Here is a 16,415-nt window from a genome sequence, read left to right on the forward strand (position 1 = left end):
TGATAACCAACTGTGTGAAATGTTTTTATAAAAGTGTTGAATGCGAACTCTATTCATACACATGGAGAACGTATATTTGCTCTAATCGACTTGTCACATTTGTCACAATTTGTATGTGTAATGCCCCCAAATAATAAAAAGGGTCCTACGGGATCGAAATATCAAAAACCTGGTGGTGGCAGCGTCAATATTTCAGAAAAAAGTTCCAGAAAAACTTTACAACATTCCGACGAAAATGTAAAACAAGAGTCACAAATTCTCAATTTGGTCTCGTATCTGTTCTTCTGGAGTGAGAAATATGATGACAATCTGCAAAAAGTGTGGAATAAGTTGCCCACCGTCGTGGGAAGCGTTGTGGCTTCTATTGCAGTCTTTATTTTTGGAATTACTGCGAGAGGTACATACTTACACATGCACATCGATTAAATGCGATGAATTATCTACTAACGAACTTTATCTTTAGGCGAATGGATGATTTTTGCCGTGTATCTCTACAAGTACATCCAGACCTCAGGAAGTCCGACGTACAAGGAAGAGTCGGAACAATTATTCGAGTCCACGACCGACTGGCTTAATGTGCGCTTCGAAGGATACTGGACAACTTGGGTTTGGTCAACTTCAATTTCATATCTTGTATACTTTGGGCTGGGAGGATTTTTACATGTAATTAATTTATCATTTAAGTAGTTGTACCTACAATTAACTCTGCAGTTACATTCGAATTAATAATATTTTGCCGTTAGTGGTACTATTACGTGAGACAAAGGGATCGACCCGAAGATTGGAAATGTCAACCACAAAAATGGTTGAGCCCCGAGTTGGAACGACACGAAATTATGGTGAATAATTAATTAATAATAATTTTTATGCCGTACAACCAATTATTAATAAAATTATAATGTTAGATTGGTTCGCTCAGTCTCGTTTTTGGAAGGTACACGAAAATTATCATTCCGAATTTCCTGCGAGTGAATCAAAATTGTATAATTTTTATAGCGCAATCTCTGCCGCAATTTCGACATACGTCGTAAACGGAGGGAAAGCCATTTGGCTATATTTAAATCCCAGTGAATACGGTTACATTTGGTTGGTCTTGCAAGTCCCGTTGGTGTTTATTTATCAGGTACATCATTCATTCATTCATGCTTATCTTGTCAAGTGGCGTTACGTGAAATAATGAAATTTGTGTCCTAACAGGACTACATGACCTACTGGTAAGGACATGATAAATAATATGTATGGCGTCAACATGATATGCTAAACATGGTTAATGTATATATGTACAGGCATCACAGAATTTACCATACGCCCTTCCTCTACAAAAACTTTCACAAGCTGCACCACACTTACAAACAACCCACTGCTTTCTCCGTGACGGTAATATGTAATCAAATAGACGTATTATTTACCAGAATAATAATTAACGTACTTACTAATAGTTGCTAATCATAAATTTATTTGCAGGCAATCCACCCCGTAGAATTTGTCCATATGCAATGCGTCCTTCTCTCAGCGCTGTTTGTGGTACCGGTGTTTTGGTGTAAGTAAATTGTCATCATATAGAAATTGTCAATGAGCATAATTTCACGTTGGATGATTGCACAGTGAATTACGCCGTGATGATGGGTTATGTCTATTATCATGGAATTATTGACCATTCCGGGATCAACTTTAAGCGAAAGTGGTGGCAGGTCAGTACATACGAAATAATTATGTTGTGCCAAATTGTTTTTACAGTTTGATAATTATTTTTGTTTCCTTCCAGCCTTGGCAGGTAATTTGATTCCATCACTGATTCGTGAATTAAATAATCAACCAAATGTCCAAAATATATTTATGTATTTGTACATTCAAAAAATTTTGTAAATAGCCGGACTGCATCTTTCACGACAATCACCATCAATACTTTCACGTCAATTTTGGCTTCAACATCGAGGTACGCAATATGCACAAATAAATTATAGCTGCACGCACATTATTAATTTGTACGTATTTTAAATTATCATTCTAGTACTGGGACCATTTGCATGGCACCTACCGTAAAAATGACCGCATCTATCGCGAAGATATCTACTACGGGCAGGGGAAAGCAATGAGTGAAGCGTCAATAGACGAGATTAAGTCTGAAATTGAAGAACGCAAGTCGGAGAATCCGCTAGCTTATCCGGAAAACAAATATGGATACGATTTAGACGTTAAAGTGGGTGGGACGACGGCGGGTGGTAAGAAACGTGGCAAGAAGTGATAGATACATTTCACTTTAGTTAATAGGTATGTTTAGTGTTCATCTAATATAGTAATATTACTGTGACAAAATGTCAACACGCATAATTTGAATAAACGTTTAAAAAATATTCAATTCGTATCAACAGTAAATCTACATAATATAATCTCAAATTAAATTTATTTAAAAACTGTAATTGTCATTGACATTCGCGATTCTTATTCTTAACGCCATAATAAATCATATTTGTCCTGATTTTCTTCAGTTAGTAAAGTGGGGGACAGCCAGGGTCGAGAAAGTCCTTCGGACCAATGAGACAAAAGTTTGGTTGAGCTCTGATCATGAGAAACTCGTTGACTGCTGCCATTTGCTGATGAGTCACACTTCCATCCACTTTCACCAAGAAGGCGTAAATTTCCCAGAAATGCATGTAAGGAATCATGGCATCAACCCCTTCCGGTTGTTCTGTCAAAACTTCACACACGATTTTCATTGTGTCGGTCAAATTCTGCAAGATTATTATGACAATAATAATTTATTTGAAATTTGACGACAGAACATATGCAAATATCTACATAGCTGAGATTTTGCATGTACCTTTCCAATAGACCCGCATAAAACTCCAAGCAACTTTTTCCAGTCCACTTCCATTTTCTCAAACATTTTTCCCGTGCGTAACATTGTGTCAAAAGCTTCTAGGGGAAGGCAGAGGGCGATCCATTTGGCCCGAATGTCCTCAACTTTTACCTTCAGTTTTGAAAATGTTTTGATATCGCGTCCTCCCACCTAATAAAACAATCAGTAAATTATGTAAATTATCATCGCATGTCCGTCTTAATTGGCTGACCTGATTGTTCAAAACTCGCAAGTATCCCACGGTAAGACCATCCTTCGACTCGACCTGTGGGTACTCAAGCGTCTCCTTCACGGGGGGAACTTGACCCTCAGCCAGAGCCCGGAAATAGGCTCCCGTCCAGTGGACTAGGTCACGCGGCTGTGTTCGCATCGCTGCTTTAGTGAATGTTTTCAGAATGTTGGGTAATTTTGGTGGAATTCGGATCTGTTCAGAACAAAATTTTTCGAGATCTTTCCGCTCATAGCCGAATTCTGTCATGTCGATTTCATTGCTGGAAAAGAGAGGGGTAGTCGAGTTTGGGGGTTCTCCGGGATGTTCCATGGCCATTGTTGCTTCGAAGATGAACCCAGAATCTTTGATCGAGTTTATGTAATTCACATTTATTAGGGAGCAGTAAAAACAAGCAAGATTTATTACTACTTGTAGCAGTAGTAGTTATATTTATTCAGTTCCGTGTAGTTTCGCATTACAAGCGCAAATTCCGATAATGCACAATAATTGCTATCGGTAACTGTTAATTCATTTCATTTCCATTACATAACAAAACACTAAGATATGCGTATGTAAAATAAAATCAGCATTGGAATACTTAACTGAAACTAAATACTAAATGCGTAATGAGATTCCTTAAAAATGCGCGTAACATGTAAGCACGGAAAACGGAACATGAAATAGATAACATAACGATTGAACAATATTTGTTCACAAAATTCGTAGAGATAAATTTGATTATAGATTTATGTAGACTTGGCTTGAGCTTGACCTTATGGAGACGCAATGTTCTTAAACATTTTAATCTCCAGGTAAAAATACTTGGCGTGGTTTTTCCCCTCCATTTCCTTGCAAAGTGGAACCAAAGTTTTCACAGGAATTGGTACAGTCTCTCGACGACTTCGAATCTTGCGGAAATCATAATAATTCCAGGAATGTACGTCTCGTGTCCAGCAGAGCAGCTAAATAAATAAAGTAGACAAACATGAAATTCTAAATAGCACCATTTGCATCCAGCTACATTTACATTTGCATACTCACTTTCTTCCCTTTCCGTTTGGGAGTATTTAGTGAATATTCAAACTTTTTGGCCATCTTCTCCCCTCCGACGAGAATCACCCAGAAATGGGCAGTGCTTTCGTTTCGATTTGATGTCGGGTCAATCACCGCGCTGAAGACGAAGGTTTCACCGTCACAGGTAAATTTCGTCGCTGGCCACCGGAATTCTGGAATGATTTAAATTTTTATTATGTTTTCGCAAGATTTCGTGTTTGAACTCAGGGGTCAATATTGTCTTTGCACAAAAAAGATTCAAGCAAATTTGAGTTCTCCACCATAATAATAAAATAATAAAATGTATCCTTTCTCACCTGTTTGACTTTGCAGCATATCAGACGGAAGTGCAATACTTACAAGGCCGAGACTATTAGTTCCCCCGTCAATTTCAGGGTAAACGGTGATCTTTCTGATACCATGAGATTCCAAATGCTGGATCATGTTGGCCTTTGTAATCTTACGATTCGCACATTTCTTGGATTCTCGACAGCGTACCTCCCATGACCTGTGAATTGTCAATTTAAATATGTGCAATACTACGATATACAAAATACAATATACAAAATGTATTCAAAAATTAATTATGGAGAAACTTACTGTGCAAGATTTTTGTGAATCTCGTCCTTTTCGCCGCTGCTCACGGTGAGGGGACAGTCCTTCTTGCAAGCGTAAAACGGATGGAAAGACTGAACACCACATTTGGAACAGGTCACCGGCGACCCAAGATGGACCTCTTCCTCCTCCACCTCCATTGGAACTTTATTCGTGGACACCATTTCGGAAGAAAATAGTTAATTAATTGTGGCCGAACTAAAAATATTTAATTGCAGCCATGTGTTTGAGTGAGTGCTGAAATGAGACTGAGATTATTGATTGTTTGTATTTCAAGTTTGTGTGTTTGCTAAAAGTCGAGAAGTGAGCAGACGAGTTTTTGTGTACAATTAATCGTCTCATATGACGACTTGCAAAAAAACTTGATTTCTATTCACTGTCCACTACCACTGCCAATATATTGTTTATAGTATTTATATTATCTTGCTTATTTTTATTTCGCACTTGTTATTAGATTTTTTATCGAACTTGTCCAACGTAAAGATGAGAAAGTAGTCAATGTGAGACTGAGATTTATAGTAGTGACTGATTCAGGTTTGGATTTTGGGATTTCTTCAAACGCCTTTTTCCAAAATGCGTGGGACCAAATTGTCTAAATGATATAAATACTTCAACACAATGCTTTTATCCATGTGGTTGTGGTTGTGGCTTATTTATTATGCATAATTTTTCATCAATTTGACCCAGTTTATTTTGCAAACTTTTGATCTGGAACTGTGTTAATAACGTTTAACTGGTTTTAGCTGTGTAATCATTGTATAATTTACTTTACAATGACATAAATACACGTTTATGCACGTAAATTGTGTAGTAAGTTGTAAGTCACAGCATAGAATAGCAGCTTAATTCAAAACATATATTTAACCTTGAGGCTAGAGCGTCTAGTAAAACTTTAACTTTAACGGAAGGTTCATATGAGGTAATGCACAATTTGAATGATATGCACTATACATCGCTTGGATTGTATTATTTGTACGTTGTTATGTTGGGTATTTCTTAAAATAGAAATTAAACACCCGGTCCGATCCGACGAAAAGCTTGACACAAACAAACACGCAACTACTATCGCTCATTCAAAATCCATACGTATTCTTAAATGAGTCACCCTTCTAAAGTGTAACGCTTTACATGTATATCAATATCACTTGGAGCCAGGAAAATAAATGCTGTTTTTTAGACCATCAACTGGCCATTAAATATTATAGTTTTTCTTCTAACGAACCTCACAAACATGGTGTTCATTACTGGTTCGATATTTATACCAACAAAAAGGTATGAATATGTACTAGCAACAATATTGCACTATTCCAGTATGGTTCTCATGCATATCTACACAACACATATTCCCGTCACACAGTAATTAAAGTATGTAATGTACATATGTATGTATGGCAAATCCAATGAGAGAAGTCTTCTTACTGCAAACACAGATTTATCTCGGTGAGAGAAGCCACCGAGCTGAGTTTGCAATAATTATGATAACACATTATGTAGGAGATGCTTACATGTTCGCTCAAATCTAACTTTAAATGACGGCAAATGCATGAATGTCTCTACAGGTATGTTTATCCTTAATGCAACGCTTAATGGTTGTGGTTCTTGTTACAATATACACAATAATGCCACCATATTTCGTTCTGGAGCTGTATCACATAATATAAAATATCTGTATTTATGTATGAGGATTACCACGTTCGTTAGTGATGAGCAGAATGGGATTGAATTGAATGGCTTGAAACTACAAGATATCTATCACGATTATCCAGGGAAAAAAATTTCTTGCTTGCTTGTGAAGATTAATTTGTGCTAAATTAATTTTTCTGTAATATAAATCTACTGTATAATTAATAATTATGCACACTTTACGTATGTGAATAGAACGTGAAACTCAGATCTGGATTATTTAGTGATATATTTGATAAAATAGATTGTATTTACTACAGTACAAAGTACAACTGCACACAGAAGACAAAATTGAGACTGCTTATTAAATATCTTAAACCAGATTGTTTATACTAGTTTTCTAGCTAGGCATGATATTTTTTGTTACATCTGAAAGACAAATATATGTGAAGTCGTTTACGATAACAATTTCTATCTCCGATGAAAATGTAAGTCATTACGTTCAACGTAATACGTTGAAGGTCAACCACAACTTTGTATGGCCATGCACTTGACACCGGTACTGCACAATGTTACATACATACATATGTATGCATCTTACAGATTATGTACACAAATACGTCTACATTCTATGAGTTTAATACAAGATCAATAAATAACTGACTTGCTCTCGCTCACAAATTTGGATTTAACGTCTTATTTGGAACTGGCCAGTTCATGAAATTCGATTTTACAATAAGACACCCCCAATAAACCCCACTGAATATGAAAAACAGGGTGAGGAACATTGGAAAAGCGACACTCTCAAGAATCCAGATACATCTTAGAATTATTGCCAACTTTCTTTTCGCAGTGATTCTAACTTTCCTCGCTTTGACGTAAAATCCGTGACCATTTTCAACATCGTAAATCCCATTGTTCCATCGATTTGGAAAATTTTTAGTAGCACTTCGTACATTTACTGATACAGGAGGTGACATGTCTTGCGTTTCTTCCTTTTCGCATTCGATTTTTCTGTTGTTTAACCTGAACAAAGTACATAAATTTGTAACTTATTTAAGTAAGTTTATTCGCTGCATCGATTAAACAGAGTTAAAATTGTAGAAATTACCAGATTAGCAGGGCGAATTGTACCAGAATCAGAAAAACGAAAAATATGCTGTTGACCATCCAAATGTCTAGAGCCTAAAATTTTTAGGTACATAAATATGTATCTACCTCATTTACATACATGTGTACTTTTAATGGACAAATACCTTGACATATGCACTCTTTGGAGAACCTTGCCTATTTTCATATTGAAAAGATGAGAATAAGTATAATTTGCATTCTGTAATCAATTTACCTGTCTTGCATTGCGGTTAAAGTAAGTACGGTCGTCATACAAATTCCGACCCGAACCTCGACGAGCCGTTGCGGCATGAAGAAGCACAACCACGTTATCAAGATTAGGAGAAAGCTCGGAATGAAAGTTTGCACCACGTGGTAGCTTATTTTGCGTCGAAATATTATCTTGAAAGATAGTAGGTTAAATTTCTCATCTAATTAAAAGAGAGCAGAAATTTAGACCAAGTTTTATATATGTACAAATCCATTGATTTCTACATATCCATTTAGCTAAAGAATGATGATTACCATGAATTATTGCTTTGGATTGTGCAAAGCTCTCAAGTTGAACGTCAAAGTTTGGGTGGTCATGATCAGCAAAGACGGGTGGTTTCTCCCACATGAGATTCAACAGGTTTTCATTGTAAGAGACTTTGTAACAAATAAATATACAATTTTATCATAATTTCATAGAATAATTAACGACCCCATTGTTATCAGTTGAATAAGTACTTACAACCACGAATTCTAAAAGTGAAAGCATGCGTGTCCAATGGATAATATTCAAACTCCATTGGAACAGAGAATCTTAAGATGACCTTTGTAATGTAGTTTATGTAACCTCCTTCAGCATCGTATTTTAATGTTACGAGGTTTGACATAAGTTTGGGTTGGCTAGTTTCTTCGAGATCGTCTAAACGGGTAAAATAATGAAGTTTAAAAAAGTTCAACTTTTAACTAATTTTTCCCCCCATTTTACGTACAAATATACAAATTTGGTTTCCAAATTGCTTTAAGATACTCTGGATTGTTAAGCGTAATCATGTTTGGGATCCGATTGTTGTGTTTGCCTTCCCGAATTAAGTCGAGAACCTGCGATGGGGTAAGATTCTTTCGAAATGCTAACATTTTCCAATCAGTCCACCCCAAAATGATTTCCATGCCCAATGTGAGTTCCTATACAATGAAACCTTTCAGCTTATCCTTAGTTTGATTCGGAAACTTAAGTTAAGTCAAATACCTTGTTGACCTCGTCGATCTTCCGTATTGTCTCAATGGTGGTTGAAAATGAGACGTTTATTGGTGGCGTATAATTATTCACTGCTGAATGACAATTAAATTACATTTAAATACATTTTAACAATCGAAACTAATGAATTTCTGAAAGATATATATACCGGGGCTAAATGGGATTTCGAAAAAGTTATAGCCTTTCGGAATGTTTAAAAGTTTTGTTACATCATCCGTGTCCACACCAATTCTCGTCAGAATAATTGCAAGGAAAATGGCATGAATGCAGTTAAAATTGTGCATTTTAATAGTGAAATATGTGTACATGAAGTTGATGATTTTGTATAAAAAATATTCAAACAATAATTAAATGTCCTGCATTAGGATAATCCTTGACGTTTCGTGTGGTTGTGACACATGGCAAATTTTTATTTCTGTTAGTTTGGAACAGTTTTTAAATAATTTGACAATACCACATTCCACGTGTGTACTCGTAACTGAATCTTATGCATTTTACACAACAACTTTGTACATGTAAGTACATACAATGTATGTACGTACATCCACGACCGCTGGTGGTTATTATTGGTTTAGTGTTTTACCAATATTCCATACATTTTTGAATCTGGATGTTACATACTCTTTTAAGATTAATTTTGAATGTGGTAGATTATTCGTGTTGCACGCAAGCAATTTGAAGACGAGAGCGTCACGTACAACGTAGGGTACCAAAATAAGTAAGTACAAAAGTAAGATGAACGCACGGTCACTCCATGAAACGAGAAGAATCATGAGCAATGATAAATCAATAATTATTTGTCAGCAATGTTAAATGAGAAACGGTTAATTTATTGCATGAAATTATATTATGTAAAAATAACTATTTGTTATATAATTGTACTTGGCTTGAAGTTTGGCTTGTCCCACAAATCGTTTTTAGTTCTCTTAAATATATAAGAGAGTCTTAAATTAGAATTGCATATGTCAAATGTGGTGGTCCCACATTGCCAAATAAAACCTATGCAGCCTTAAATGGAGGTCTATTTTGAATCCACTCCTGAATTTCTGGTAAATTAAGAATGTACTCTTTAAATTTCTTTAAGCCAGGATGATCGGCCAATAAGTTTTTGTCCAGGGAGAGCTCAAAGAGTTCTAGATAACTGGCCAACGACAAATCTGCCCAGGATGTCTCATTCCCGGCGACATGCTTATTATCGTTGGCAATTACGAAAGTTTCGAATCGTTTTAACGATAGCGGGACAAGATTTGCCATCATTTCTTCCTTTAATTTGGCTTTTTTCTCGGGGTCACGATTAATTTGGAAATTTCTCCAGACTGAAAAAACATATAAGGCGTTACTTTTTAATGGTGAGGATGATTAAACAAATATTTATGTCAAGCGCATTTGTCTTTTACCAGTAACAATATCATTCAGTATGTCGACCACTTCGTCACATCGGGCCGCATCAAATTCGTCGTTAGGTACAAGGCCGTATTTTTTTCCTAAATTTGATCATAATTAATCGCAAGTCGCCTTAAATTACTGTTACATCCTTATTAATTACATAGTCTGACTGAATTCCGGTATATGTACATACATACCCAAATAGCGTGCAATTGTTGAAGATTGTGTCAATTGTTTCCCATCCACGTACAAAATCGGCATTTTCCCCAGTGGCGTGGCTGACGCAAGTATATTTAATTAATTATGTGTATACATATATAAATTAGTTGCATGCGGTAATACAGTGGTTACAAAACACATAGGTTTTCTGATTTCATAATACAAGTTATAATTATTACATAAACTTACATGGTTTCATGTCCGACCATTTCTTAAAAGGTATCCTCTCGTCGATATATGGAACTTTGGCGTAGGCGAATATGAGTCTTATCGGCTCGGCGATAGCACGAAGATCAAAATAGGTAAGCTTGTAATCCGGAGTTTTTTGGTTATTGTTATGAAGTTCACGGTTTAGTGGGATTTGTTGTAAAATTGCTGGATTATAAAGTCGATATGGTTTTATTTGACTAAATGACTGCAGTTTATGAATTACGGGTTGTACTATTTTGTAGATGGACATTTTTGATTAATTCTATTGAATTAAACAAATTTAAGATACTTGCATGTAACTTTTGCAAGATTGACGTAAAAAATTTCCCGGAGTGATGTTGTAAGAGTTCTGTTTAGAGATGAAAATGCATTCCGTGTGATAAACATCGTTTCGCATGTGAAAGAGTAATATACGAAGAACTCAAATAAAGTACAAAGGTCAACTTCCCATTAACTTAACTCACATTATGTCAACTAATTGATGCCCACCGGCCTTGGGCTCTCTAATTACTTCAGCAAAGTTTTTTTTACACATTTGCTAAAATGATGATACCAAACAATTTTTCATACGATCAGATTTATTCATGATGTAAAATAAAATACAATTTGTTACAACAGGTAATATTGATAAAAGTTTCAAGTTTTTAAAACAATAAGTTTGTTGACCTTTAAAATTTTAGAAATTAAAAATTCACTTATTGATTCTTTTTCTTATTTAAATTAAGTGATTTTTTGTCTTTCGAACTCCCCCCACAAACTTTCCTCACGATCCATCTTAAGGTGGCGAAGATTATGTACAGAGCACCAAAAATTATGGACAAGTATGCCGCAATTACGTCCAATGAGTGGTACTGGATGAAATTTAGCTTCCTAGAAGCACTTCGAAGTTGGGGGGCCCCTAGTTAAGATTCAAACAATAAAGTATGTCAGATTTGCATAAAAAGTGGTGGTTAGCTTGGTACACAAATAAGTGTGCATGTGTGCTGACCTTTGTGTCTCAGGACATATTCAACCCAATAAACGCCACGAGTTAAGGGATCGTTTGGCTGGTCTTTAAATACTTTGGAAATTTTTTGTACAGATTCTCGATATCTAAATTTAATGAGAATACAAATTTATGGTTTTTGTATTATAATAATTGGTATATCAAGGATTGGATTTATTTTACTGTTTGTTGTTGAGGACTTCATGAATTGCTGTCGTCAGTTGCTCCTCGGTCACCGTGTTCCAGTCAAGTTGATATAAAAATCCTTGATTTTTGGCCAGTCTAGCATTCATGTCTTGATCACCAAACATTGGAAATCTGTAGTTCAATCATTGCAAAATATATATAAAAAAAACTAATTCGTTGTTTAATTATGATTAATTTAAAAATTTAAAACCTACCCAATGAGTGGAACTCCGCTAAAAATCAGAAAATCAATTGTTTATATGATTGACTTGTTAGAGATTAAAGTGACCTAAATTCTTACTGGTAAATGGCCTCTTCCGTACCGCCCCCACCACAATGAGTAATAAATATCCTGGCGTTCTTGTGGCCGAGCACGTCCTGCTGGGGAAACCATTTGCTGAGCTTTATATTCTTTGGAAGGTCAGGCATAGTTTCGGTCTCATATTTCCATAAAACTTGCTGCTTCAGTTTGGAAAACACTCTGATAAATAATTGGCGTCGCTCCTCCGGCATTTGCATTCCTTTAATTGCAGACCCCATGCTGAAATAGATGAAACCGTCTTTTCCTTGTGAGACAAAGTCTTCAAGATCCTACACATGAAGCAATTTATTTAGAATTGTGTAATTGAAGATTGTTTAAAAACTGGTTCTTAACATACTTTGGGTAATGGCTTTGCTGGATGGGAATGGATTCCCCCCACGTCAATAACGTCAGGAAGATACGGACGAGGTCTAGCAAGACTGAAGTGACCATTGCTCAAAATAAGTGACGCATTCCCCAGTACTTCTGATGCCGTTGGAATATCTTGACCCAATTTTTCGCGATATAACGAGCTCATATAAGGCTCATAATAGAACTTCATAATACTGTCCTACAAATTTATACATCGGGTCATGTAGAAGTTGGTTAAAGTTAAATTTTTGTTGTAAATTAGTTTTACCATGAAAATGTTGGTCCCAAAATTCATCATTCTTTGATAGAAAGTCATCTCATCGGAGTACCCAAGAAAAACGTTAGAAACAAATGAAGGGGGCAGATGTCCTCCTATCTTGGATACTAAGAAATTGGGGGCTCCAATCGGCATGAAGAGCACGAGAGGGGCTTTTAATCGGTGAACCAATCCAAGAACGCAATCGTTGAACAGGGGCTGCATAAATATTAGATCGAAGTCCTCCTTGAGTAACCCTTTGATCTGAGGAAGGTCGTAAGTTTTTCGACAAATGTCACCAAATTCGTCCAACATCAGAAAAGGATTCATCTTCTGACCCGTTTTTTTCATCTCGAATGGATTGAACTTGTCCTCCATCATCGTTTCGAGATCTAGAGTAAAAATCTCGCGTATATTTTTAACTTCTTTATTTGACTTGACTGGGGTGACGACAGTGATTTGGTGACCCTTCTCGGCCAAGGCTTCGATGAGACGCATGTAGGTAATTTTGTGCTAATTTTATAAAATGTGCGAAATTTTAACATGTTTGTCATTAACTATGTTTGTCTATATTTTTAGCTATACTTCTACTGGGATGAGAATGTATGTATGTATGTAACTTACTGATTTAGAAGAAAAGAAGGAGACGACAAGGATTTTGTCGGATTGGGCGAATTGGACTGCTAGCGAGAGCAGGAGCAAGATTACGGGGATTGACTTCATGCTTTTCATGGTGAAAATTTTCAGAGATTTCTGAAAAGTGTATTGTAATAATGACCAAATTTAAATAATGTTGTGTCCAGCACTGACACAAACAGCCGACTGGACGATGGAAAGTACGAGCTGTGGAACTGTATTAAAAACAACTTATTATAACCAATTGTAAAAGCAATACTATAGCATCAGCATCACCACCGGCCTTGGGTTTCATTCGTTTTTATACCTACACAAAAAAGATGCATGACGAAGTGATGCAAATGTCAATTGATGTTTCATACCGGACTAAATATATATGTACATAAAGAATATATGTATGGACAACAAACCACGAACAATATTGAGGATTATAATGCTGATGATTATTTCGAACGAATAAGTCAGGTACATAATAATGTGGCATTATTAAATATTCGGTCTGGAAGTTTCTTGTTCGAGTGAAGTGTGTCATGTGCTGCATGGAAAATGATATCGCAGTTTACAGCAGCAAGTAATATTTAAACAATGAAAATAATGAGTGGCTTGTTATTCTAATGGCGCGATACACTTTACTCTGCATAGAAGGGTGATAACCAGAGAGATAAACCTTTTTTCCATATCTACCAAGTGACCTGCGTAAGTATTAAAAAGGCTTATTGTTAGATTCTGGTAATATTGACTGAATTAGTCGTCAAGTGTTGTAACAATTCACGACGTGTTTAAACAAGTTTAAACATGAAGAGGTTGAATGTTCAAATCAAAAGTCATGCATATAGAACTACATTTATTTTTATCTGGACGGCAATCAATGTTAATATTTGCACAGTGTATGTATAAATCTAGTAATACATGCCTTCTTTTATGCATAGTGCGTAGCGTAAGAGTTGGTATTGAATGTCAAAAAATTGGGATTTATTTATATTCACTACTGCATGTGATTATTACAAATGTTTGAAATTTTGGTAATTCTATTAACTGGAGGAATAATTGAGAAATTAATAATGATAAAAAACCGGTTACAAATATAATCCTTCAGGAGTTCCTTCTTTCTTTCTGTAAAGCACATTTTCCTTTGATTTCTTGAAGTCTTCATTTGTCACCCTCATGCGACGCTCTCGTAAAGCCATTAAACCAGCTTCAGTGCAAATGGCCTGGAATGTAAAAGATGAAATGTAACGTTTCTGTTGAGTTTAATGAAATTAGAGTTTTAAAGTAAGATATAAATGCACCTTAATGTCTGCGCCGGACAAGTCATCCTTCGACATAACTAAATCATCCAGATGTACATCAGGGGCAAGGGTCATACGAGCAGTGTGGATGGAGAAAATCCGGCGTTTAGTCTTCTCATCTGGAAGAGGGAACTCGATTTTTCGATCAATCCGACCGGGGCGGATGAGGGCTGGGTCTAGAGTTTCAATACGGTTGGTGGCCATGATGACCTTAACGTCCCCACGAGAATCAAACCCGTCAAGTTGGTTGAGCAGTTCTAACATGGTTCGTTGGATTTCTCGCTCTCCACCAGAATTGGAGTCATAACTGTGATACAGATGGTAGTAGATAATTATTATAAATTATTCAAAAATATTCCCAGCAATTTTTTGAAAAGTCTTTTCTTTACCGTTTAGTTCCCACTGCGTCAATCTCGTCAATGAAGACGATTGAGGGAGCGTGCTCCTCAGCCACACGGAACAGTTCACGGACAAGTTTTGGACCATCCCCCTATTTCGACAAGATACACAAACTTTAATCAATACAGAGTTACAATATATAAATCAGTTTATTTAATGCATGAGAAATCATACCAAATACTTTTGGATCAATTCAGACCCAACGACACGAAGGAAGGTAGCAGAAGTCTGATTTGCTACAGCTTTCGCCAACAAAGTTTTCCCAGTTCCTGGTGGACCATAAAGAATGACTCCTTTTGGTGGTCGAATTCCCATTTCCTCGTAGTACTCGGGATGCGTGAGAGGAAGTTCTACAGATTCTTTGATCTCCTGAATTTGAGTGTCCAGTCCTGTGCATGAAATACAAAAAAATTAGAAATCTGTCTAATCGAAATTCACTACAAGTAGCAAACTGTAGACGCCAAACCTCCAATGTCTGCATAAGTCTCTTGAGGTGCTTTCTCTAACTTCATTACGGTAACCATTGGATCCGTGTCATCCGATAAGACTCCCACAACGGCATGGACCTTATGGTTAAGCAGAACGGCACATCCAGGTTCCAACTGATCCTTATCCACAAAGGACAGAATCGACACATAATGCTCAGATCCCACAGAGGTCGATACGATGGCATGGTTATCATCAATAATTTCCTCTAAACTTCCCACAGACATGGGAGTTCCTCGCAAATCGTCCACCTTGGATCTTTCCTCTTCATTCTTCTCATCCTGTGGCTTGAGTCGCTCCTGGTTCTTGATGAATTCTTCCTCCATTAATAAGTAATCCTTGATCCGCTCTTGCTTTAACAACTTCAGGCGACAACGTTGATGCGGCGTGACTAAAAAAATAACATTATAGTTTCATGTCATCATAATCAATATGCAATCTATTATGTAATGACATCTAATTATATACCTTGTGGCAACTTTTGTGCGGCATCTGGTCCCTTGGCCTTCTTCCTCCTCTTTCCAACCCGTGTGGGAACTGGGGGTTCGTAGCGTTTCTTTTCCTTATCTCCCTTCCGGTCGCCAGACCCTCCCGGGGCGTTGGATTGGTTTTGACCCTAGAATAGTAATCAACAATAGATTAGCTTTAAATCATGCTTATGAATGGCTACACCTCGACTTATAAATAAGATTAACGTTCCAAGCAATGAAATTCTTCAAATTATTAATCAACAATTTCTGGAAACGGGATATTTATTAAATTCCATCGTAAAACTTTAATTCCTTCGCAATTACACTTACCATACTCAACTCAGCCCAACTAGTAAATCAAACAAATTTCACACCTATAAACTTCGCATCAACTGTAAAATTTTTAATATTTTTTAAATTCACAAAAACCTGCTGAAATTGACGTGAAAAGGAGAATGGGTCTGACTGAATAAGGATTTCGTCCTCTAAATGCAAGTCACTC

The 16,415-nt window shown here is 36.4% G+C and overlaps 5 protein-coding genes across 7 annotated transcripts; 1 reads left to right on the forward strand and 4 right to left on the reverse strand.

The window, feature by feature from the left end:
• The first annotated feature begins 35 nt into the window (after positions 1-35).
• On the forward strand, positions 36-2,379 carry LOC110843818 (delta(7)-sterol 5(6)-desaturase erg32). The gene is made up of 12 exons (XM_022089860.2): positions 36-397; positions 464-663; positions 744-839; positions 906-934; positions 997-1,123; positions 1,198-1,214; positions 1,287-1,377; positions 1,465-1,540; positions 1,606-1,691; positions 1,766-1,774; positions 1,871-1,936; positions 2,012-2,379. The coding sequence occupies exons 1-12, from the start codon at positions 121-123 to the stop codon at positions 2,243-2,245; spliced, it is 1,308 nt and encodes a 435-aa protein (XP_021945552.1). The 5' UTR covers positions 36-120; the 3' UTR covers positions 2,246-2,379.
• LOC110842672 (ropporin-1-like protein) lies at positions 2,379-8,977 on the reverse strand. 2 transcript variants are annotated; one of them, XM_035847806.1, is made up of 11 exons: positions 8,710-8,977; positions 8,453-8,645; positions 8,206-8,382; positions 7,998-8,120; positions 7,708-7,903; positions 7,619-7,649; positions 7,474-7,547; positions 4,725-7,388; positions 4,442-4,632; positions 4,113-4,297; positions 3,486-4,033 (listed from the first exon to the last, which is right to left on the reverse strand). In XM_035847806.1, the coding sequence occupies exons 2-8, from the start codon at positions 8,628-8,630 to the stop codon at positions 7,037-7,039; spliced, it is 1,131 nt and encodes a 376-aa protein (XP_035703699.1). In that variant the 5' UTR covers positions 8,631-8,645; positions 8,710-8,977; the 3' UTR covers positions 3,486-4,033; positions 4,113-4,297; positions 4,442-4,632; positions 4,725-7,036. The 2 variants fall into 2 exon arrangements, with proteins under 2 accessions (XP_035703700.1, XP_035703699.1); XM_035847807.1 differs by lacking the exons at positions 4,442-4,632; positions 4,725-7,388; positions 7,474-7,547; ... (4 more) ...; positions 8,453-8,645; positions 8,710-8,977 and adding exons at positions 2,379-2,732; positions 2,822-3,010 and having other exon boundaries at positions 3,072-4,033; positions 4,113-4,253.
• A 550-nt stretch (positions 8,978-9,527) lies between these two features.
• LOC110843926 (glutathione S-transferase) lies at positions 9,528-10,899 on the reverse strand. The gene is made up of 4 exons (XM_022089983.2): positions 10,513-10,899; positions 10,302-10,382; positions 10,116-10,202; positions 9,528-10,034 (listed from the first exon to the last, which is right to left on the reverse strand). Exons 1-4 carry the CDS (start codon positions 10,781-10,783, stop codon positions 9,718-9,720), a joined length of 756 nt encoding a protein of 251 aa, XP_021945675.1. The 5' UTR covers positions 10,784-10,899; the 3' UTR covers positions 9,528-9,717.
• A 194-nt stretch (positions 10,900-11,093) lies between these two features.
• Positions 11,094-13,496, reverse strand: LOC110844579 (UDP-glucuronosyltransferase 2B13). The gene is made up of 8 exons (XM_022090815.2): positions 13,258-13,496; positions 12,646-13,146; positions 12,364-12,576; positions 12,006-12,295; positions 11,920-11,937; positions 11,702-11,836; positions 11,522-11,625; positions 11,094-11,431 (listed from the first exon to the last, which is right to left on the reverse strand). Exons 1-8 carry the CDS (start codon positions 13,363-13,365, stop codon positions 11,229-11,231), a joined length of 1,572 nt encoding a protein of 523 aa, XP_021946507.1. The 5' UTR covers positions 13,366-13,496; the 3' UTR covers positions 11,094-11,228.
• A 723-nt stretch (positions 13,497-14,219) lies between these two features.
• Positions 14,220-16,411, reverse strand: LOC110844581 (26S proteasome regulatory subunit 4). Of its 2 annotated transcripts, XM_022090818.2 has the most exons (8): positions 16,343-16,411; positions 16,244-16,262; positions 15,912-16,059; positions 15,424-15,834; positions 15,132-15,346; positions 14,948-15,048; positions 14,559-14,865; positions 14,220-14,480 (listed from the first exon to the last, which is right to left on the reverse strand). In XM_022090818.2, exons 2-8 carry the CDS (start codon positions 16,244-16,246, stop codon positions 14,346-14,348), a joined length of 1,320 nt encoding a protein of 439 aa, XP_021946510.1. In that variant the 5' UTR covers positions 16,247-16,262; positions 16,343-16,411; the 3' UTR covers positions 14,220-14,345. The 2 variants fall into 2 exon arrangements, with proteins under 2 accessions (XP_021946510.1, XP_021946509.1); XM_022090817.2 differs by having other exon boundaries at positions 16,244-16,404.
• Positions 16,412-16,415: the final 4 nt, after the last annotated feature.

The sequence above is a fragment of the Folsomia candida genome, unplaced genomic scaffold (genome assembly GCF_002217175.1).
Source record: "Folsomia candida strain VU population unplaced genomic scaffold, ASM221717v1 Fcan01_Sc002, whole genome shotgun sequence".
NCBI classification, from domain to species: Eukaryota; Metazoa; Arthropoda; class Collembola; order Entomobryomorpha; family Isotomidae; genus Folsomia; species Folsomia candida.